The sequence below is a fragment of the Aythya ferina genome (assembly GCF_964211825.1).
Source record: "Aythya ferina genome assembly, chromosome: 2".
NCBI lineage: Eukaryota > Metazoa > Chordata > Aves > Anseriformes > Anatidae > Aythya > Aythya ferina.
In genome coordinates, this window is record NC_140297.1 from 60,736,191 (window position 1) to 60,760,490 (window position 24,300).

A 24,300-nucleotide genomic window follows, 5' to 3' on the forward strand; every position below is an offset into this window, starting at 1 on the left:
TGTGAATTTTAGCATTGCTATTTTCTAATCTCTTAATGGCACAACTCCTACCCAAGGGAGTAGGAGAGGTAGATGCTGAAGATGTTGATGTCTCATCCCTTTGAGGGATTCAAGGTGAAGTTGAGAGTTGGCCCATTTGAAGATTTGTTGTCCTTACTTATGGTATTTATCACCTCAATCTGCATTGAATTTACACACAGTCTTTTAACTAGCTGAAATTTAGGAGGGATGTTTGCCCATGAAAAGGTAGGATGTCTGCCATTTCTATTTCCTGGTAAATTGGATTTTGGAAGTCAAGACTGAACAGAGCACAATGAGCGTTTTGTTCTTATTCTATCAGACAAATAATGTGGCACCACTTATAGTATTTCTGGTGTGAAGCCTAGAACACAGTGATTCAAAGAAACTGAAAAACTTTCTTCCATATTTCCTGCAAATGTTACTGCTCTGAGGGTGGAGAAAGCTTGAGTTTTCCTTTCAGAATCATGCTGGAAGATGGCTTCTCTTGCCCCTGCGTGTCTGTAGCTTTATTTTTTATAGCCACATTTAACCATTTAATAATTTAATTAATACTGGGCGGGGGGGGAGCATGACAAAAAAACAAAGGAAAAACACAAAAAAACAAGGCCAGATGGTTTCCTTTTTTTTTTTTTTTTTTTTTTTTAAATACGTGGTGCACAGTAGAGGTGACTTCAAAGTTGAGGATTTAGAAATCCCAGAGAAAACTCACTGTTTGCTTCCAAATTTTGCAGTACTAAAGGAAATGCATCCTAATTTAAATCTTTTTTTAGGAAGTGTTTTGGTTTTATTGAAAAACACTTGGTTTGCAGGTGTGGCAAATGGGCCAATGACTTCAGTGGAACGAAGAGTACCAAAAGAGTAACTCATTTTTTGTTGTCTTTGTTTTGATCTGTCTTGTTTTGGTATAATGTGCTTTTTCCTGTTTGGCACTGAGCAGACCAAGGGGAACAGAAGTCTGCTTCATGTCTGCAGTGTTGAATATAAGTTCTGCTTAAATTGTGTGTATAATTGTTTTATATATATATATATATAAATCTGCTTGCTTGTATGTGAAGGTAATATCTCTGTCCACTTTATTTTACAGAGAAGAATCAAAGATGTCATATCTCCAATTGTATTTGAAGCTGCTTACAGTCTTGGGGAGCATGTACTAGAAAGAGGTAAAGAAGACAAGGAACTACCTCCTCTCAAGCCCGTTCTCCGCTGGAAGAAAGGACAAAAGATAGCACAAAGGAATCAGGTCAGGTTTGGACTATGTTATTGCCCTAGGCCAGTGGCACGCTCTAATCCTGAGCTGACAGAAGTGGATGTAAAAGATGATGGCAAAGCTTAGAGCCATTTGTACCCAGTAGTCTTTTTGTACTGTCCCTCCTGTTTCTGATGTCATTACTCTTCCATGAGGTAGTGAAGAATTGTGCTGACAGGGTTGGGTAGCAAAAAGTGAAGTCACTTATTTCAAACTGTTTGTGCTGGGCAGAAAGAGATAGAATGAGGGAAAGGATGAGAAAAGTGCTTCTCCGTCTGGTCCTTCTGGTTTTTCCCTTTCTGAATGATGGAAGTTTTTCTCATGCAAGACTGAGCCCAAGCTTTTCTTTTAGGTTAAGGCTTTGTTAGTCTTGTAGGGACAGGGTTGGGTCCAGGAGGGGACATGGGGTCTTTACCAATCTGCAGGAGGGAAGAATGATGGATGGAATAAAGAATACCTTACTTGGCCCATTTCCCTCTTTTCTTGAGGGCTCCTCACATCCAATCATGTGGCAGGGGAACCCCTTCTGCTGTTGTTATTGCAGAAAACGTCTTGCTGAAATAGTGACTCTGTTTCAGAAAAAGTGAAGTGTAGGTACAACAGTGTATAAATAGGATCTTGTTTTGCTCCTCTGCATTTCAGAACAGTCTCTTTTTATTAATTTTGGTCAGAACAACAGAATTCATATAATTTTCAAACACTCATCATTTATAGAGTGGGGATCTTTCTTTCCCCCAAAATATTCCCTTAGGAAATGAAGTGTACATGGTTGGGCTGCCTGTCTGTCTGTCTTGACCTCACTAGTATCTTTGGAAAATGTTGGGCCATTTTGACAAGAATTATCAAGACAGTGCTTATGAAGGTATTAAGCATATTCAAGGTTCATGAAAGCAGGTCAAGGAGAGAGACCCCATTTGTGACCTTTCAAAAGGCTCCAGTTTGTGTGTGGTCCTTGTAGGTGCAGGACAGCCTGCCAAGGAAGGAGCCTGCGGGACAATTCCACCTCCTGCTGTGCTGGGACTGGAGCATCCAACCATGAGGCTTGAGGCTCTGCGGGGAAATCAGACTACTGTGGCTTGCAAAACTTCTTCATTTGCAGCATCACAGGGTAATTTAGGCTAGAAAAGACCTTTGGAGATCCATTTCCTTGCTCAAAGCAGAGCCAACATAAAAGCTAGATCAAGTTGCTTGGTGTTATATCCAATAAAGTTTGATTTCCAAAGCATGCTTACAGGGTTACAATCTGGTATAGCTTCTGAATAGGAAACCTTTTTTTTTTTTTTCCTTTAAGCTCTGAAAAGTTTGTGTGGAATTTTAGGCTTTTAACTGGATCGTTAAATCTGTTTTTTAACTTTGGGAAGTTTGATATATAAAGAGATGCTTGCATCATCATCTGTAGCATTGCTTTCTGATGCTGCTCATAAGGATATTCTACAGGTCCTATAAACCTACAGGTCCCTAAATACTACTCAAGAAAAAAAAAAAAAAAAGAAACCAAAATGCTTTGTCACATACACATATACATATATACTTATATACATATAAGTGTTTGGAATTGCATCTTGCTGTAATTCTTGTACTTAGAGAACTGAGTATTTAATTTATGTTTAAGCAAATGGATGACAAGAGAATCTAATAATTATTTTTATGAAGAGGGATGGTGTGTCTCTTAAGTACCTGAATGTTGCATTGTTGCAAACATACAATAGGAATTTGTAGAGAACTTTGAAACCTGTGCACTGTGATGGAAACTGAATGTTACATGAACTGAACTGGATGGACACTTTAACTACTGGCTTTAAACTCCAAAGGTCGCATTTTGCCCTGCAGGCATACTCTCATATCAATATTAAAATACCTAAATACTGAGATTATAAAGCAGAAACAAAAATATGTTGGGAATTTCCCTGACTTGTTTTCTTGTGTAATTTGGATGAGAGGGAGCCAGTTCAACAATCCCTTTCCATTTGCTTTCCAGATGTTCACTTAGCTTAGTAAGAAAAGGATTTTGACATGGGGTGTGCCTGCAAGTGTGCTTTCCACTAAGGAAGTGGGCAGAGCTTCGCTTTCAGTGTAGCAGTCATGGTGACAAAGCCCTGGCTGAGTAGCCTTGAGGCACTGACAGGATCCTCAAAGACCAACTTCATGGAAACATCAGGGCTTAGTGTTCTCTTAAGATTCTTGTCATCTTGCAAGCAGAATTGTTTTTAAAGGCCAAGAGGAATAGTAGGAAACAGTTTACGTAACAAAGGACTTGCATTTTCAAAGAATATAACAATTCTGGAGAGACCTTATGTTGTGGAAATCCAACTCAGAAAAGATCTAGTAGGTTCTGTTTTCAGAAGATCCAACTCCCTCTGAATATTAGCTCCAGATAACATTGAGATAAGTACTTAGCAGGAGAAACATAGGTTCCACATTTAGCTTGTGAAATCAGCAAGATTTCAAAAGGGTAGAGGCAGATGGACAAGTATAGTATTAATGCCAGTACTGAAGTTTTAAAATGTAACTAGTGGTGTGTGATTTCAGAAGTACTAGATCCTGTTGATCCAGTGAGAATTGGCATTTTGAAGTTGGAAAGGTTGCATCTGTTGCTTCACGGTACCTGTTGTTACAGGTTGATGCTTTGCTGGTAAGCTCAGGTGGCTAACTTCTGTGAACGAAGGTGGCAGAAGATGATGGAAATAAACAGCTGATGAAATGGGAGGGAGCTGTAACTGGGCAGGAGAGGGGGAGACTTCCATCTGTTAATATCCTACTTCAGGTCTGTTAGACCCACTTGAAAAGGCACACATCTTGCAAACATGCGAGCTGTATAGTCACTTAGATATGTTTTTATTTAAGCTAAAGTGATGTCAAAGCTGAAGTGATTGCTTTTAGAGGATTTTAGTTTGTTTTTCATGACCCAGATGTTCCCTGCACGTGTGTATGACTTCCCTCAAGGAGAATTACAGCACTATGGTTCACAAACAAGCAGGTAGGAAAAAGTATCAAGTAACCTCTTGATGTAAGAATTAAAGGTTATATTGAGCATACAAAGTTCTTTGTGGCACTTTGCACCAATGTGTTGATGAGTCAACTTGGAAACAGTTCATAGGCACCCGCCAGTGGGAAGGTGTATCCCTTACTGATGGCATAGCCACTAAAGAGGATTATGTTGGTTATTCATTCTTTAAATCAGTTATTTAAATCATTACTTTGTATGTGAGAAAACTGTCTTGTCCTAATTGATTAGACTGGAACAGAGCTAGAGTAGTAAAGGAGTGCATTGATGTGGTTTTCATTCAGAATGCCTTAACTTATTTAACTTATTTGTTATCGTATTTATTTTAAAATAATGCAACTTCCAATGTAAGGCAGTGCAAAAAATGCTTGTATTTAAAAACAAATATACCCATGACTGTTCAGGGAGGGGAGCCTCCTTTTCCTAAATGATCTGGCCTTAAGGCAATCAGAATATGATAAATAGTTTGAACTTCTGAGTAATTTGAGGAAAAGGATCTTCATAGAAATTTCCTGATGAGCATGATGCTACTGTGGGACTTCATGCATTGGCTTTTTTCTAAGCAAAGAGGCTCTCCTAGGTCAAAATAACGTAACTAAACTGGCCCAGGATACAGCAACAGTTGATTTCTCACTAACTTAGTCATTTTCTAGGGTTCTTGTATATGCTTACCAGAAACTATGGTTGCTATAGCTTGGTGTAATCATTTGTGGTAGCAAAAGCAAATACTTATGGGCTATGTGTACATGTCTATTGATAGATGCCTTAGCAACTTTTGTACAATTGTTGGGTGGAGACTGGTTATGTGGAGATGATTACAGCCTTCCAAGTTGTCAGTGGCTAGCCAGCTCAGTTTTGTTCAAACAGAAAATCTCTGATGGATCAAGGTTGGGTGGAGAAACAAAGATTTTACTTTTTGAGTGTGTATTATGAACTTCCCACCCTGAGGATGACTTTCCATTAGCTTCCTCATTGCCTTCCAAATCCAGTTGCTACCTCCGTCCACTGGAAAAAACTAATATATTTTCTTACTTCAGGGAAATTAATGTGTATTTAGAACATGGTTTGGCTTCGCTCATTGTAAGTGGTTTGTACTATAACATTTATTTTTGCATACCCACTGTATAAATACATGTCAACCAGGAAAGACAAAGATCTCCTGCCAAATACAGCGGGGATTTGTTCTAGCAGTATCCAGTAATGTATCTTAGAGTTTAAAATGTGGTATGCTAGAATTCTGTCTGTTTTGAATACTGTAATAAAATCACCTGCTGTTATGTGGATGGAGACACCATTTTGTTATAGGAAAATATTCTCAGTAGATTTAATTGCGTCAGCATCTTCAGGATTTTGGGAATGGTCTGTCATAAAACTGCTTATGAGAGACAGAAAATGTTTAGGACATTCTGTTCTCAGCTATGTCAGACTTGCAGTGAGAGTCTGGGTATGGTGCTGCATCTCTGGGTGTCTGAGGCTGCACGTCTCTGGGTCAGGCTTCACATTTTAAAATCAAAGCACTATTTTTGGAAATGTGTGTTTGAAAAGTATTTGGACATAAATTAGCTTACTTGACAGGTATGAGAAAGCATAGGAATATTTTTATGAAGCTGAATTATGAACACCTGTAGTAATTTTGGCTTGCTGCATTAATAATGGCACTCTGTTTTTTAAAACATCCCCCCAGTCAATATCTCATACTGAGCACAAGGCAGTGACAGATCTACACAGGCTGAAATGTAGTGTTCATCCACATGGCATGATCCAGGTTTGCCAGTGGCACCTCTTCTAAAGCACAGAGATGCCAACATGCCTGCTTAAGTCAGATCAGGTCTCCACCAGCAAACTGAACTGTGCCTGGTGCGTTTCTAGGCATTGGAGTGACATCTCTATCCTGGTAAGCTGCTGGAGTGGCTCTTGCCATGGTTTCAACCTGTGCCAGCTACCGCAAACCATTCCCAGGCATGGGTCAGCTGCTAGAGTGCTCCAAGGGTCTTTCCCTGTCTTGGAGGCCAGGGCAGTTTAAGTTACTGGTACAGCTGAAGCCTCAGTAGCTTCATGTACTTGTCTGGAGCTGGATCTGTGGGAAGGGTGACGATCAAATATTTTATACCCAGGCATACAGGAGATGACTGCAGGATTCAGCTAAATTGCTGTGTTCCAGGTGAAACTCTTTGCCACTAAGCTCCCTTTCCTCCCTGGGCAGGGCAAGCTCCCACGTTCCCTTCTGCCTTAATTCTTGCAGAGATCTGCCATGTGCCACCCTTCCTGCTTCATCGCTGTTCTTTTTCCATCAGGCAGGGTGCGATTGCTGAAAATGATGCTTTCCACTCCTCCCTTTGCCATCCTTTTGGTAGTGTCAGTCTTTTGCTCTAGACAAGTTTGGTCAGAGTCAGTGCTGAACTGGCAGGGACCGGGTGCTGTTCGTGCCAGGAAATCTGAAAAGGACCCACCCTGAGCATACACTGAATTAGGCTGAGTATTGCATTTGCCTGCTTTTTTTTTGTTGTTGTTGAATGGCAATAATGAGGAAAGATTTACAAGTCTGGAAGAGATTCAGTGCTGAGTGAGAACAGCAGGTGTCCAGATGCATTGTACCTCTGAAATGTTTGTAATTAGCAAACTTGCTGAAGTAAGAATTAGTGGAAATCAGTGCCTCTGATGGTATGCATGTTTCTATATGCTTGTTCTTAAGCAATGAAAGGCTTGGCCAGTAATTGTCCAACTTGTTTATATTCCTGCTTAGAGGCAGAGGCAAAACATCAGAGCTAGGAATGCATAAGACATGGTTTAGATCTCGTGGGCTTCCTGAAGAACAACAGCCAATATAACGTGCACATGTGTGTGTGCATACAGATATGTCCACCTGCATGTGTAAGCTGTGCATGTGTGCTGGGGAGAGTCAGACTGTAAGTTAATCGTGTCAGAGGTGGTAGGACATGAGTTATCCGATTTAGTCTATAAGTTCTTTAAATAAATATGTAGAGAACTGAGAGATGATCACATGAACATTTGCAAGCTGAACCCTAACTTGAATTCCTGTTGGGTAATTTCTGCAGTTCCATGTAACAGCATGAACTTCATTTCCAAGTTACTCTGTGGATGGAGAATTATAAGTGTAAGAGGGGACAGTTTTTCTACATATGTGTTGAGCTGTTAAAGAAAATCCTAATATACTTTAAAAGCCACACAGACAGATGACAGGCTTCATTAGTCCTCTTGATAGTGTTTCAGCAGTTATATGAAGGGTCAGTAGAGTTTAATTGGGATACCTAACATCTGGAAGCAGATAATATGATAGTATCAGCTCATTCAGTTCAGAGTACCTCAGTGCCACAAAATCCTTGTCAGTTCAGTGTAGCAGTCATAAAAACAAAACCACTGAAGTGCAGGTGAATTTTTAAGAGAGCACTTTCACACATCCTTGTGGGTCTAAATGAGCTACAGGTAGACATAAATTGCTTATCTGATTATTCTAAAGCTTTGTGTTTCTAGCCATCAAAACAGTTGCCACATATAAATACATGTATTTACTTATCATTTTTATTATGCTCTTATATTTCAAATCACGCTATTGTATGATGAGCAGCAATGGTTTTGACTCGTATGTTAAAATGTTTAAGTATGGAAGCATCCTGGGTGAAAGATTCATCTCACATAGTTTCAGTTTGGATGATAGAAATAAGGACGTTTAGGGTAGAAAATGTTCTCAAGTGTCACTAAAAACTCTCCTGAGATGAAATAATTGAATTATTCTGCTATCATTCAAAATAAATGGAAGACCATTTAAGATGAGACAGGAAAATATAGTGAGAAATGTGCTACAGAAATCCATCCTATAATGGTATTGGGAGATGGAACAATTAACCCGGTATGTCTTTCTCATCTTTGTTCTATGGATTTATAAGGTCTGAAATCTTGTATAATGAGAACACTTCTTGGATGATTTAACTGTTAATGATTTCAAAAAGAAAAAAAAATGCCTCAGCCTGAAAAATGAGTGAGTCAGACTAGAAATCTAATAAAGCTCTGAAAGGCTTTGGGGGGGTGTATTTCTATTGCCACCAATTGTAATTCTTCACCCCAGGAGAATACAAGGACAAAATTGCATTGTTAAATCCACTTACTGCTGTGAGGAATAACTAATACATGTGCTTATTAATTTGTGTTTGCATTCAATTGCTAACAGGTTTCATGCCTGATCTTTTCTAAATGGCTGATTCCATTTGGAAGTTCCTGTTCCTCTCAAAAAACACTTGAGCGTTTTCTCCCCTTTTTATCTTGGTGCTCCAGCCCAATTTTCAACACATACTGAAAGGTAATAAATAGCAGGATAGAGCTGAAATAGGGAAGAAATTAATGCATTTGACCTTAGATGGCTTGACAAGTGTCAGTGCAGTAGTCGTGAGCCTTAGGCCCAGAGTCTTCCACTCTTCAGAGTGGATAAATTTCCCTGTAGCCTTCCCCAGCTGGAGAAGTTCCATGTGTCGTGAACCCTTATTAGTGTAATAAAATAATTACTACCATTCAGTTCCTGTTTTCTTATACTAAATCACTGTAAGTGAGTACCTGTTTTCTATGCGGGAAAGCGTGCTCTGATGAAGTCTACATGGAGCTGAGGGAGCTTCCTGGCTAGCCTGAGTCTCCTGCACCATGCGGTACCAAGGTGGCTGCTCTTTGGTTTCGTGGTTCAGATTTTGGCTTTGATTCTTCTCAACTCTTATAGCTCAGCTCCCCTGGTATTTCTGCCTTCATCCTGTGTTTGCTCTGCCAGTCGTTGGAGGTGTTGTGGAAATCATATGTTCTTAGTTTAGCCAGCACATCTGATGAAATCCTGGAGAGCTTTCCAGAGTATTAATTGCATTTCTAGCAGGAATGTGAGTCTGCTTTTTTGCACTTGGTTTAGCAGGATATTTGAATGGATCACTTCCGTGAGTAGTGAAGTACTGGATGTCTGGGGGGGAGCCAGTAACTATTTATCTGTGGTCAATAGATCTTCAGGTAACAGCTTTATTTTGCAGGCAGCTGGAAAACTTAAATACAAAATGTAGGTCTAAAATCAAGCTCCTATATCTGGTTAAGCATATTAATATCCACATGATCGATCTGTAAAGCTATGAAATAGAAAATAGGTCCTGGATAAGGCAGTGAGATTTGCTTACTGCTCAGTACTTTTGAAAATCAGATCACATATCCGGGTCCTTAAATATAGAGCTAGGAACCTAACTTCACAATGTAACATGGCATAGCATCAGGATCTGAAAAGTTTCTTTTTTTTTTTTTTTTTTTTTAAAAAGCTCCCCTTTATTCTTAGCAGTGCTGTTGTTTTGCTACTGTGATGTAGTTTCTAAGGAATCTCTGCACATACTGTAGGGTATGGTGACAATTTACAGGAAATCAGTGTAGAGACTGGAATGCTTAATCCAGATTATTGTGCATAATCTGTGTTCTGTTGAAGAATGTGGCACAGTTTGTGAATTTAAATGGATGGATCCTCGAGTTTCCGAAGGCCAGTGCTGCCACTTTGTAAAAGAGACAGTTTGAACTTTCTGTGGACTGATGTGTGAAGAAGTAGTTAAAGACCTGATCTAGAGTGAAATCTCATATCCAAACCATAAAACAACGTGTTTTCAGTGTTGAAAATCCCAGTTCTCCCCCTTCTCTTCAAGTGTTGACCTTCAGCTGTCACTTTCCTTTATCTCTGAGAAGATGGGCACAACTCTTACAGAACACAATATTGGCAACCTCTCAAATTCTTGATTGCACATTTTGGCTAAGACCTGAAATTTCTACTGCTTCCCTGAATTCTGGGGGTTTGAATGTCTTGGAATACTTTTTTCTTTGTTTATTGGATGATTTCCAAGACTTTCTGTGGGCAGGAGTGCCATAAACACAGCTTTTTTCACTTTTCCCCGTTTCCTGTTCTCTTCCCTACTCCCAGAAACATAGATGTTTAATTTTAGATAGTCATTTAAAGACACTGAAGCAATTTAGTGAATCAGGTTTGAAACCCCGGATTGCCTTCCTCTGAGCAGAGAGCTCTGACCATTAGGCTCAAGTCAGGCTCCTTGCTTGGTTTTCTCTTGGTGTCATTTCTTAGCAGTCCAAGATCAGCAACAAGAAAAACGGGGATACCTTTAACCACACTAACCAGCAGCTTTGTGGTTAAGGATGCTTTAGGTTGCAGGACTATGGATTTATCCTATTACTTCATAAGGCAAAGGATCATATATTTATGTAAAAAGTGGAATTTAATCCTTTACCTCTATTCAAGAGGTAAGCTGGTCACAAAGGTGCTTGCTACAAAGCCCTGAGTGCCTGTGTAGACACATCTTCCCTGTCAGCTGGCTCTAGGTCTCTTCTTACAGTACACTTATCAGATACAGATGTCTTCATTCGCTCTATAGCAAGTATGTCTTAATGTAAGCTTTTTGGCTTACTCTCTGGAGGACTTGTGCAACATCCGCCTCTGCTAATCTTTCAGGATGTATCTACCACATTCCTTGACCTCCCAAGAAGCATCTTCTTTTCTACCCAAAGAAAGTTGCCAGGCAGAATATCAGAAAACCATGTTTGTCCTGGATGTTTGGTGACCTGGTGGAAACCTCTATGGAGCACTTTCGTGTAGCTGCTGGGTCCTGTGCAGCAGGGGGGAATGCAGGGAGGAATCATGGACCCTGAAATCACTAGATTTGCACTCTGCTGTGCTGTAGATCTGGGGATTGCAGGAAGGCTAGCAGACTCCCTATGCACATGCATACTGCATTAGCTCTGTGCTTTACAGTGAAGATGTGTCCTAGAAACATTGACATTGTTCAGTCTGTGCTGCTGAGTGCACACATACCTTTTTTGCTCTTGGAAATGCCAGACAGAAGTGTGGTGACCTTAAGAGATGCAGCTGTGTTTCTCTTTCAGGACAATTTTTGTTCACCCCTTCCCACAAGCTTAAAAATTCCCTTGAATGTGTTTCTTATGTAAAGAAGCTTCCTGACCATCTCTGATGAACATGTTCAAAACTGTGAGGTAGTTGGTACAACTGAAGTGGAATCTAGGAAGAATCCAGTAAGAATTTGAACTTCTACTGTAAAACCACCGTTCAGAATTGCTTCTCCTCACCTTGAGCAGCAGCAACTGCAAAAATTGTGAAGTGTTTCCTATGCACAAGGAATTTATTTCCTCCTACTTCCCTCTTTCCCATCCTAAATATTATGTACAGCCTAACGGTGTGAAGGTTGGTTACCTTGTTGAACACTTTGAATATGTAAAGAGCTCTGTAAATCCCTAAAACTTATTTTAAAGCCAAAGCCACTTTAAAGATTGCTTAGAGCTAAAATTGATTATATTCTAGTAGTGCTTATACATATCCCAACAATAGATGCTTTCTCTACCAACGTGAAGCACTGAATTAAGTATGGTTTCTGGCCTGAAGGAATCACAGTCCAAGTAGACCAATTAAGGGCACAGTAATAGAATGTATAAGCAGTGCTCACAAATGTTATGATGACTTACAGTGCGTTTACCAATTTTAATTCTTTAGGAGGAATTTGAAAAGGCAGGAATTAGTCAACTGGAAAGGCAGAAGAAGCAACAGGCTGGGCAAGGGAAGGCTCAAGACAGCAGAGAAGTGGAGGAAGCAGAAGTGAGAAGTTACTGGATTGAGGCTGTAGCAGGCAAACAAAAACAGGAGGTAGAATAGAAGCATGGTGAAATCTATTCAAACAAGGGAAATACTGGAGAATAGCAAAGTAATCCAGAGATATCATTAGCCTATGACAGACTGAACCAGTGATGGCTGCCTGTATAGGTCCTAGCAGCTGTCTGGACTGGAAATCTTCTCCCTGCACCCTCAAACCTGACTGGGTTCAAGATTATCCACAAAAGTAAGGAGTTTACTCCTACACATTTACAGATCTGAGGACTCATCATCCTTATTTATTTCTCCTGTGTTAGTGCTATGTAGGAACTTGAGTTTTATCACATAAAATATTCTTGATGTTTTTCAGAGTAGCTTGCTGTTCACTGCATGGTGTGTTGGAAGACGTACGTGCTCAGTAGTTTTAGAAAATGAGGTATTCGTTCCTTGTGAAGAACCACATCTATGGATTTAGTAACAAAATTCCAAGATTGTTAGGTAGTTATTTAAATGTATTTACAGTACTTGATTCTTTTAAAAGTGCAGGTCATATCTTTGATCACTCTGTTCACTTTGCCAAGATTTCTGTAATGCAAATAGGGATACTGTCAGGCAAGACTGTTTTTGCAGTTTATTTTTCTTTCTCCTCTGAAGGTCAAACAGTCTTTCCTATATATAGGTACTATGCTGGTTGAGGATTAGTGCTGAGAACTTTTGAAGCTATGCCTTTGAAATGTACCATGTTTTGAGAGGGATTCCTTGTGCGAGTTCCTGTCCCAGGGCTATCATGATTCTCGTCTTTTGGTGTGGGAGCCTCTATTAAGGAGAAAAAGTAGTCACAGGCCTTGTGTTTAAACACTCACCAATTTCTACATCTGAGATTCTGAGAAAGAAAAATGTGGGATAGTAAAATGAAAGCATAAAGTAAATCACCCCAAATGTACTTGCCGCCTCCCGTTTTTCTTTGTCCTATTTGCAGCTTAGATATCAAACTATGCTGTAGGTTGTACTGCTAGTTCAAAACTAATTGATATCATAAAGGTGCACTCCTCTTTGGAGAGATCTAAAAACACAGAAAAAGGACAGGAAAAGGTCTGCTCAACTGTTCAGAAATGTATCAGTCTTTGTTCTTAACAGCAGGGGAAAATAACCACAATCCTGACAGCTTCTGAGTTTCTTGGACATGAGGAATGTGTTCCTATCTTTTCCTTTTGCTCTCTGTTGGCTGCCCCATTTAATTACGACAAATTGCCACAGAGATTCACATAGGCTAATGGAGACTTCTTATGTATTCGCTGTCTGTCAACATGCTGTTTTCTTTTTTTGCTGCTTAGTGTGCTAATGCCTAGTGTTATGTTGTTCTTTCACAACCCCTGCTTTTATCAATCTGTTAAAGATCATAAATGATAGTCTTTATCACAAGACTGACAGTGGTTCTGTTATCCTAGGATATCACTGGGTAAATAAGTCTGTAATTTTCTGTTGCTCGCAAGATAGCAGAAAAGTTTGCCACTGTTCACAAAAAAAAAAAAAATCCTTATCTTTAATGTAGGCCACTGAATGTTTGCGTGATTTCCTTTCTTCCAATTTGCAGGGCTGAAAATAGTTTCATTGATAGTCTATATTTTCTGTTTCATTTTCTTGCACATGTGTTGGAAAGAGGTGCCAGAAGAGGTGTGAGAGAAGTAATTCTTGTAAGATGAGAAGTGGGAATGGATTGAGGAAAATCTTTGAGGGAGTCTGTTTTTGTTGAACCTTCTTGTTCAGTTAAATGAGAATAAAGACTTTTTTGTAAAGATGAGATTTGGCTTCCCTTGAGTTTCTTTAGCGTTCACACTGCATATTCTGTATCACAAATTTTGGTGATTTTTTATTTCATCCAAACATGTTGCCTCTTTGGGGGAGCTTTAATCTTATACGTTTTATGCTATAACAGTTCTTTTCTTTGCTTTTCACAGACTGTTTTTGAGAGGAACTGTCAATCTGATGACTGTGCTGCTGATTTGAAACTTCAGGGTAAATTACTGCTATCTAGGTGAGTAACTGAAGTTTTTTCTTTTTCATTCTTATATGCTAGTACGCCATTCATTTTATGTAAGATGTAGTCAAAAATCAAAATGCAAATACAGTCATCTTATATCCAGACTAGGATATTGATAATGATGGCATGTCTAGTGCAGTAAGGTCTCAAGATGTACAAGGAGGTGTAGGTGTAAACTGCACACAGAAAAGCATTTTTGTTCTGAAAACATGTCACAGGTTTTAGAAAAATGTGTCTTCTATGGTTGTGATTACCCCCCCCCAACCTTTAATTTCTGAAATTGTATACTTTACTAACTCTTGAAATACTGCTCTCCTTTGTCTTTTTGTTAGTAACTCAGGGGTGTCTGATTTCTCTTTCTTCTGGGATAATAAACCTTGTCAAATAGACCAGAGGTGAAGTTTATGTTCTGTCCTTTGAGACTGGTGATCCTAGGAAAGCACCTATTGTTTTGTCAGGATGCAGTTATTCAATTTCTGGATAAATGAGGCTAAAGGTGAACTTCATGCATCACTTCTGTTTCCTTTTTTTTTTTTTTTCTTCAGCATTTTAGCACATTTTTAGAAATGGAAGTGCTGATGTGAGTTATTTAATTGTGTGCCAGATGTTTTGCTGTTTGCAGATGCTCTCTGTGAAATGCTTTGCTTTTAGGTCAGGAAAGAGGGGAAGAGAATTTGCTGCTTATGAAAATTGGAAAAAAAAGAAAAATGGGTAGGAGATATACACATTTTATGTAAGTCTACAGCATGCTGTAGCCATAGTTGGAGACAAAAACTGAACAAGAGTCAAATCTGAGTAGTTACGGACTGGACTTCTCCAGACACGACTGAAGTCCACAGGAATGTTTTTGGGGATTGGCTGGGAGCAGAGTTAGGTCTCAAGTTGCAGAGTCCACACTTTGACTGTGATTAGTCTGGATTTTTGACCTTTCACTAGATTTTAGTAGTGAGAAGAACATATTGAGAGTAGAGCTGGAGACTTGTCTGTGTGGACTGAGGAAGCAAGTAAGGGGGTTTATTGTACATTTGGGAAATAATCAAGAAAAAACTGCTTCTAAAAACTTGTCAGTGTGTGGTAATCATAGCAGTAAGAGTTGTATTTGTGATTACAGTATTAGACTGTTTACTTTTATGACTGTTATTTACACTATCACAACAATTTAAAAGCCACAACTGTCAAAAAAAAAATAATAATGAGGATATTCAAATAGAGTTTCCACAGTCACATAACAAAATGTTGGACAAGTGCTCTCAAGTCTTTTTTGTTCAGTGACATTCTGAAGTCCTGTCTGAAATAAACAGGATGTCATCAAATCTATCAAGTCCTCACAGAATAGGTTTCCTTAAGGTAAAGGGCATTGTAGACTTCAGCTAGTAAGAATAGTAGCACAGTAAACATCTCTTAAGAAAACACGTTTTTGGTCTGTAAAAATACAAAAGCATGCTATGGATTCTGATTATTAAAAAAAAAAATGTCCACCTTGAAGAACATGCTCATCTTTCTAGCCCCTTCATGTCTTATGCTAAAGAACTCTGTGAGCCTGTTTTCACATACTGGCTGTTTATGATAATTCTGTGTAAAAAGCATTTGCTTTGTAGGTAGAGCATAGAACATGAATCTTTCATTATTATATGCACCTAGGAACTAAATGGGTGACTTCATTTTTAGGAAGATTATGGCAGTGTCTTTGTCTAAATAATCACATCTGACTAAAATTGGTGGATTTATTAATAAAAGCAATGTACATAAGAAACACAGACATGATAGATTGAAATAAACAGGGTGTTTATGGGAAGGCAGCAGTAAATACAGTGTCTTAGATACTCAGCAGCTCTTTGAAGGTATTGCTGGACATATGGGTAGAGTGATCTAGTTGAGGTCATCTGCCTGGGCTTCCAAAACTTTTATTAGGATTTCTCACCAAAAAGTCATAAAGAAAGTAAGTTGTCCAGGCCTAAGAGGAATGGTGCCTGAGCATTGCTACATAATTAACGTAGTCAACAGAAGGAGTAACTAGTCTGTTTTTCTGGTGTGCATGTGCTGGGGCCAGTGGTACTCGTCATACTCACAAACGATCAGGGAAATCTGCTAAAAATAAACAGCAAGGTGTTAGTTTGCTAATCATACTAAGCTATTTAGAGTAATGAAAAGAACAAATAAGGAGCTATATTTTCAAGCAGCATATGGTTAATCAGTGGAATTTACTGTTGGGGATGTTGTAAACACTGAAAACTGAAATAGTAGAGATGCCAAGCTTGAATGCTGGAAACTGCAGAAATTGATGAGGAAAATAACACTACATGATTGCCTTGTTCTTCCATAGGCCTCTGCTTTAGACATAGTTAGAAGTAGGGCTCTCTGCTGGATGGACTGATTTATTCTGGCTGTTCTTACACATTTTTTCATTGATTTGTAGCATGTTAGAGCCAAAAGCTATACAGAGCATGATATATTGTGAAGTATAGTTTTGTCCATCACTATAATAGGCTTTCACATGTGTGCTGGTCGGAGCACTTGTGTGTATAGGAAGTTAGCTCAGATTACATTATCATCATGAGAATTGCTTGCTGAGGTCACACTTGTGAGTTCAGGAACCATGCAAACTACTCCGATATAGAGTTCACCTGAGATGCATTTGAATCACTAGACTTACCCAGTTAGTTAAGATCACACCTGCATTCGAATATGTCAAACCAGTGTACCAAATGACTAATAGGAAGATGATCCTGGTCTAATTTGGCATTTCATGGGATCATCCTTCTCTTCCCAAAACTTACTCGTGCCCCCACAAATGGGGATCACTGCACTTTGATACATAACAAACAGACAAACCAGCACATCCACCTAACAATCTAATATATGGTGACTTATCCAAAGTGCTCAAACCAAGCAAATCTGTGTTTGTAAATTGAACACTGCCATTCTGACCAGATAGAGTTATGTTTGCCTCATTATTTCTTGTTAGTGCTGCTGCAAGTGGAAACTGTGCTGCTGGGCTAGCTGAAATCCTTCACTGTGATGTTGGTAGTGGGGAGGAGAAGGGGAAAGGCCTTGAAAGTGGATAATGATAAAAACCTCAAAGATTTCTAACCCTATCAGAAAGAATTAGTGAAGATTTCAGAGGGTGAGAATGGGATGTGGTAGTGATTCCCATGCTCTGTTTTTGTTTTTTCAAACGCTTCTGTTATAATGGAAGGTGTCCTTGCAGACGTGGGCTAAAGACTAGGGTAACATGCTGTACTGGAATAAAGACAAGCTAGAATGCATTTATTTTGAATAGAAAAATACACATTCTCAGTTAACAGACATATTTCTTTAAGGCTTGATTTCAGTTAAGAGATGGACCTCTTTAAGGCTTGTCTACTTTCATGAGCATGTGTTTGCATGTAAGCCCACCCCAACTTGTAAGGATTGTGAAATGATGGAGCCAAACTCTTACTGCTTGTGTCAGATGGCACCAGGGACAGCAGTCACAGACTGTGTCTCGGCAGCTTCAGGCTGGACACCAGGAAAAACTGTATTGTGTGGGCAGTTTGTGCTGCACTAGAAGGAGGGCAGAGATCATGGGGTCTGCTGTTCTGGGTTTCAGGACTCAGCAGGGTGAGGTCCAAGGTCCCAGCTGACTGTGGTTGGCAATTGTTCTGTGATGAGGAGGACGATGGATGCTATAGTCTCTAGAGATGACTTCCAACCAAGTTTGCTGCAGTTCTCTGACTCGTGTCAAGGTAAAATCCTCTCTGCAACTTGAGCAATGCTGCCTCAACAAGGAGCCTCCCTTAACCAAGGTGGAAACAGCTGCCTAAGATGGTTGTCGTCCAGTGTCATGGCTGAAACCTGCCTGTGGGGCTCCTTGCCTCTCACTGATGCTGCCTCTGCCAGCAAGAACAGCATCACAAGAGGGGATGGTGATATCAAATGCTGGACCTGACAAAACTGCAGGGATTAAACTTTCTAGTGCAGACATAATGAGGTAGCATGTGAAACAGCCACAGTGGTGCATGCTAGTGTTACCACAAATGGTCTTTTTAGTGCTGGGCCTGCATTTATTCTCAGGACTATGAGTGTTGTTAGCTTAAAACTACAGATGCAATTTAAGGGTAGGGAAAAAAGAGCCATGGGATGTGCTGGGGATTTGGTGAAGGCAGTTTTGGGAGAAACTGAAGAATCAGAAGAAAAGTGTTTTGTCTTTCCAGTCATAACTTTTCAAATCCATTCTTCTTGAAGAATAAGCATGAGGTTTCGGCACCACAGAGTAGAGAAGACTACCTCATTGCCTCCCCATCAACGAAACTCCAGTGTTAAATCTTCCAGCTGTAATAGCAGATACCAAAATTTGGCCCTATCCATGCAGTACTGCCCCATCTTAGTGGGGAAGATGAGGGGCAGAGGGGATTTAAAAAGGAAGGGATTTAGAAGTATTTTAGTGTGAAGAAAATATTTATAGCATTTATGTATTGCATGTGGGTAAATCTATCAAGACAATCTGAAACCTTAAGAGAAATAGGAATAGGATATTTTGCAATAAGTTATATTTTTATGGTAACAATCTTTTGGGACAGCAGTAGAAAACTGGTTTTCCTTGCCAGTAATCCATTACTGAAAAGCAAAATGCAATTAAAGAGTGCTCTGTTAGCTATTATTTTCAAATATATTGTTTAATATTACAAATGCATTTATAACATATCATGCTTGACTTGAATGCCCCACTTTGTGTTCTCAGCCCAGCAAATGTCTTTTCCATCAGGTTTCTGTAGTGAATACCACACTTTTATTGAGCCTCTCTGTAGCTACTTGTTTAGAGGCTGAACTGCATCTGTTTCCTCAAGATGTGCAGGGGGAAACTCTGAAGCATGTGTTTTGTGGAAGATTTTCAAGGCTAGAGAAGCCTAATCTATTCCTATGGTACTCTATATGGGCGGAAAGCACTCTGGTCTTTTAGGAAAGAACCAAAATGTGCTGAGAGAACAGAGTCCACGGGAACACAAATCTGGTTGTGGCCTAATGCCTCAGACTGGTATTCAGGTAACTGTCTACAAAGGCAACAGCAGTGACCGAAATCTGATCAGGCTTCAAGGGGAGCCAAGTGAAAACCACAGAGAATACATCTGAGTGACGGTAAGGGTGTCTGAAAAAACAGACTTTCTTCCAGCTATAATAAACGAACCAGCTAAAAGACCAGAGCAGAATGGGTGGTGGCTTCCCTGTGAGATGCAGGTAGGAAGGAAATCCTGTATGACTGTGTAAATACACTGACAGCCCATGTGCTGCAATGAGTGGTGCAGCTGTACTGAAAACAAACAGCAGCAGAAGAAAGATGATGTTGCGGCATGACAGGTAGCTGCAATGTTCCAGCGTGAGCTGTGCATGTTATGTAAATCAAGTTGTAAGGATAAGGGCTGTGAGCTCCCTTGGATAGAATACGCTGTAATAAATATTGCTATTCCTGAGAAGGTTCCAGGAGGAAGTCTGTCTTCCATATATTTATGTGACATGAGGTTATCCTTCATCTGTCATTCGAAACCGCATTACTCACTCGTTGGAATGCTTTTGCTCATGTGTTTGGGTGGTTGTAATATGCAGCTTTCTTTTATGTATAGGTTTTAGAGCACCCTTAGGTGTTCTAGCTGGTTATTAGATTCAAATTTACCTTCTTTCCCTAGAGATTGGTTGGGGTTCCTGTCTGTACTTCTGCAAATTGTTTGTTTTGGAGAAGGCAAATTGGAAGCAAAAGTTGTTGAAAGCCAAAGGGGCAACAGGTGCATTTGCAGAGATTTGCAAGGTTTTACAATTTTTTTATATTTTGCATTGGAGTCAAAGCTTTCATAAGTTTTCTTGTGCAATGGAATTGTTGAGAAACATCCTTTTCCAGTTGAAAGGTCAGGCTTGTGACTTGGGCCATCTTCTGCCAGTCCTTCTGGAATTAGCCAGAAGACGGACAAAAAAGCAGTCTGTCAAACTTCTTCAGGTTTGAAATGTTTCCATTTTAATAAAATGGTGATTAATGGGAAAAAAAAAAAAAAAAAAAAAAAAAAGGTATTTTCCAGTTATCTTCTGGTCAGCTCTACAGAAGCATTTTTTCCCTTCAAATAAATTCTTTCTGTGACCTGCTAAAAGATTAACATATTTTCTGCCAGTACTTTTGTTTCTATGATCTGTTTTGTCCTATGCATGTGTCTGCTTGATAGGCAGGTTAACAATTCAGTGTGATCTTTTGGCGTGTAACCTCAAAGTTAAAAAACACCTGCATTACCACCCCATGGTCCTGCACACTCTGAGCTTTAAACTCATTTTCATTGCTTCCTTTACAATGCACCAAATTACTTTGAAATATCATTAAACTACACTATAATGAGTTTATAAGCATATGATTATTAGTGAATAAAAATAAATTTCATTTAGCTATGCAACCCATAGCTAGTCATGTGGTTGTTTTGCAAATAGACACAACAAAGAGTCTGTTCATGGACCTACTAAAATGTGTGGAAAGACTCCCTGTAGTTCACTAAGCACACGATCAGACATTAAGCACCTGGATTTGAAAAATGAAGTTTTTTCAGCAGTTTCATATTGGCTTGTCAAAATATTGCAGAACCCTGACTGAAGGAATCCAGAAGTCATACATAAAAACATGTGTTATGACAGCTTCGTCCAATTTGCTTTTCACCAGCACAAGATGTAACAGCAGAGACCATAGTAGAGTACAGTAACAATGCAGATAGTCAATGCTTTCTGAAGGAAGGAGCACTACCATCAAATGTTGATCAGAAAGATCAAAGGTGTTTTGAGTGTATCTCATGAATATGGTAGGGTTTCAAATAAATAAATAAATAAAGGCTTTCACTGATCATAGACTTTGTAAACCCGTGGAGCAAAGCTGCAAGCTTGTGGTTTAACGTGGGAAGCAAAGCTGTTTCATAAATTTGACCAGGCTCACGCCTCAGCACTTATCTTCCTTTGATCACACAACAGGAATTTGTTTCCAGAGATGCCTCACGTTTCATGGCCTGCCCGTTGCGGTTTTATGCCCCTGAAGTGCATCTTAACAAAACAGTCGTGATGAGGAAAAACAATATCCTTTCATTTGGAGCTTAATTACATGCTCTGATAATATCTATTTTTCCCTTCCTCTTCATTCATAGCAGATGAAGAATTTGTTTTCGCTTACTTTATCTTTCATTGAACGAACACTTCTTTAAAAATATTTTTGACATTCTGTTTACCCTAGACAGGCTACCCTAAATAACATAGCTAATCAGATGGAGCTAATTTGCTGCCTTACAAAGAACAAAAGAAAAATGAGCAAATGCTCTGGTTTAGCATGCCTAGTGCTAGTAAAGTGCCATGAGCTTTCAGTCTGGACCATGTGTATATAAAGCTGTGTACACTGGTGTCAATATTCCTGACTTCTGGAATGCAAATATGGAGCCATGACCAATCCCATTGCAGTCATGTGCAGCCCATAGGTTACTAGGTTATACCCAAGTACTGCCCCAACTCCAGGTCTTTTAAAGTATCAAAAGAGTTCAGACAGAAGAGGAAAACATTGAAAAGGGGGTTATGAGTAGGTTGCTGTCAGTTTTCTCAAAATTATGCTGTTTCTAACTGTGATGTAAGTAATTTTGCAAATTATAGGGTAGTTTAATGCTTTTTCAAAGTAATTTGGTGCATTGTAAAGGAAGCAATGAAAATGTTTATAGCATTTTGTGTATATTAGGACATTTGTAATTCTATTTGGAAGTAAGTCTATTTGGTGAATCCAGGAAGAAGATATTTGATTTCTAATTAACTTTCATTTATCTTTTGCCTACAGACAGTTGCTAGTGAATTGAATGCTGCATTTGCAAGGCGCATGGAAAATTTTGTTGTAGCATATCCAGGGTCTGATTTGTAGTTTCCTGAAAGGACTACCCAGTAGAGCCAGCAATTAATCAGGATGTAGTACAAGTTGCAGTGGGAGCATCGTCTCAGGAACAAGTGAATGTTTCCCCTGTTGAAGGTGAACGGGAATAAAGGAATGGAGTTTTGGTTTCCGTCTGGTTATTTGCACTCAGCGCTTCATAAATCTCTCCCAAAATAAATAAGTCCAGTTTGATAGCAGTGGGCAGTCCTCTTCCTTTTGAACATGTGGTGATTAAACCCATGTGGATGGTAATAGAGCCATCAAGTGACAAGCTGTAACAAACATCAATAGTCTGCATCTAATACAAGAATACAGATTTCCAGTCTATTTTTTTAAGAACAGGGTACTGATTGACAGTCAGGGGTACTGCACAAGCCAGTCTTATAACTTCTTAAATGCTATTCTGTGCAGGTTTTTTGTTTGTTTGTTAAGAATCACTTGACTATATCCCCTGGAACAGGATTTTGTTGTTTGTTAAACCAGATCCTAAAGAGATGAGTTTTTTGCATTACATAAAATGATCATTGAACTAATGTGCAACCCGGCCTTCCTTGTGAACAGCCCAATATCAGTATTTTATGGACCTAAGGTAGTTCAAGTTGTCATATTTTTTCCTACTCTAGCAACCAAAGTATAAAACTAACAAAACAACAGCTTAACCTCTAGCAGAGTTGTCATACGTGATCGGCCTCCAGAGGTGGAAGTCCTTGATACGGTACAGACCACAATGAAAGCAGATACACCATTGTTTCATTGTTTTGGATTTGCAGAGTATTTCTTGACTGATAAATACATGCATACACACATACTTCTGTTGCATAGCTATATGAAGTTTTTCGTAGTATATCCTTCAAGTACAAAATCTGATAAGGCTGAGTTTCATTGCAGGTCACCAAGTAATCACTTTGCTGGTTCTGCATGAACTATTGGGTTGAAATAGAGGAAATATGCTGATGTAGGTTGATGCTGCTTATAGTGTTTGACATTTAGATATAACTTATTTTTGGCATATTAGACCTGCTACTACAAAACAAATTTCCTAAAATAACAAGCTGGTGCTGCTTCTAACTTGTCATATCTAATTAGCTGCCTTTTATTGATCTCTGAAGGTAACTGGTAGAAGGGGGCACTGATCTCTTTCTTCCTCATCAAGGCTCAGCTGAGTATGTTTTTTAAATTACATACTGCACCCCATCATCCCCTGAATAAAGGCAAACAATCAGACCTGCCTCATCAGCTTTTAATAGGACTACTGTGGAGGGCATAATTTTTATTGTAAATATGTGGTTTGCTTGATGAATTTAATTTTCTAGTTCCTGGAAACAACAAAGTTTCTTGTTACAAAATGCTATTTGTTTCGTTCTCAAATTTCACTTCCTCTCCAAGATCTTTGGACATCAATCTTCTATTTTAGCATTGCTCTTCCAGTATTTTTAAAAAAACAGGGGAAATATATATATTTTTTCCACATCAGGCTAGTGTATGCAACTCTAGCTACGTGTCGTACCATTTATCTTCTAAATTTGTTTCTGCCACTAGTAACTAACTTTTGTTTGTGTTCTAACCTTAGGCACATACACTCACGCATGTGAGGATAACTGTCTCAGGAGCACAGTATCATTTGTTTAAAGGACACGGCTTGTGGCTATAAAAGATGTTAGTTTGTATGTATGTCTGCAAGGGTGAAAGATTGGATTAGAGGTTCTGTAGATGTTGTGCTTGATCTTGCTTTCATGTGACAGTTTCACAAACCAGGGTAGCTGCATTCAATCCAAAAGCTGCTCCCCAGAGTAAACACTGTGAAAAAGGACTTGGTTCCTTCAAAGTTGACTCTTCAGTTCTGTTTATAAAGGGCTTTGAACAGCTGGGTACAATTGAAATTACTGATAATAGTAGAAGAAAGGCAACAGATTTCTGCATCATGGTAAGATAAGGGGTATTTTTACGTGGATGTTGTGCCCTGCTCTGTACTTTCTACTTTGAAGACTATAGAGCTGGCAGTTATGTCTATTGTGTAATTATGGGGAATTTGTGTGAAGAAATGATGTTCGAGGAAGAAAGGACAATTCCCAGAGAAGCTTTCAAAATACAGTAACTGGCTGTAAATTGAAATCACTCTGTTTCAATTCCAGAATGAGAGGAAAAAGGGGTTCCTAGAGTTTTTTTTCTGTCGTTTACTACTCAAATACATTCTTTATATATATATATGAAAGTAACGTATAGGAAAGGTTGAAAAGTTAACACTCTGTGCTGTATTCCGCAATTGTGATGTGTATAGGACCTCAACAGCTAGAGGGGCAGCTCAGCCCCACAAGGGAACAGGCACAAGCAGTTCTACCTCCTTGGCTCTGGGCTCGCTGCAGTAGTTTTTTTTTTTTTTTTTTTTTTTTTATTCTGGCCATTCAGTCCCCTCCTGTGGGGAAACATTGGCATGTTGTTATTCTGCCCTCATAGGGTA

General features: G+C 39.2%; 1 protein-coding gene across 3 annotated transcripts in view; it reads left to right on the forward strand.

The window, feature by feature from the left end:
* ITGA9 (integrin subunit alpha 9) overlaps positions 1-24,300 on the forward strand; it is a 220,574-nt gene that overhangs the window by 112,331 nt on the left and 83,943 nt on the right. For all 3 annotated transcript variants that reach the window (XM_084508396.1, XM_084508398.1, XM_084508397.1), the window contains exons 16-17: positions 1,106-1,261; positions 13,860-13,936. In XM_084508396.1, coding sequence (XP_084364522.1) covers positions 1,106-1,261; positions 13,860-13,936 — 233 coding nt within the window. The remainder of the gene's footprint in view (positions 1-1,105; positions 1,262-13,859; positions 13,937-24,300) is intronic.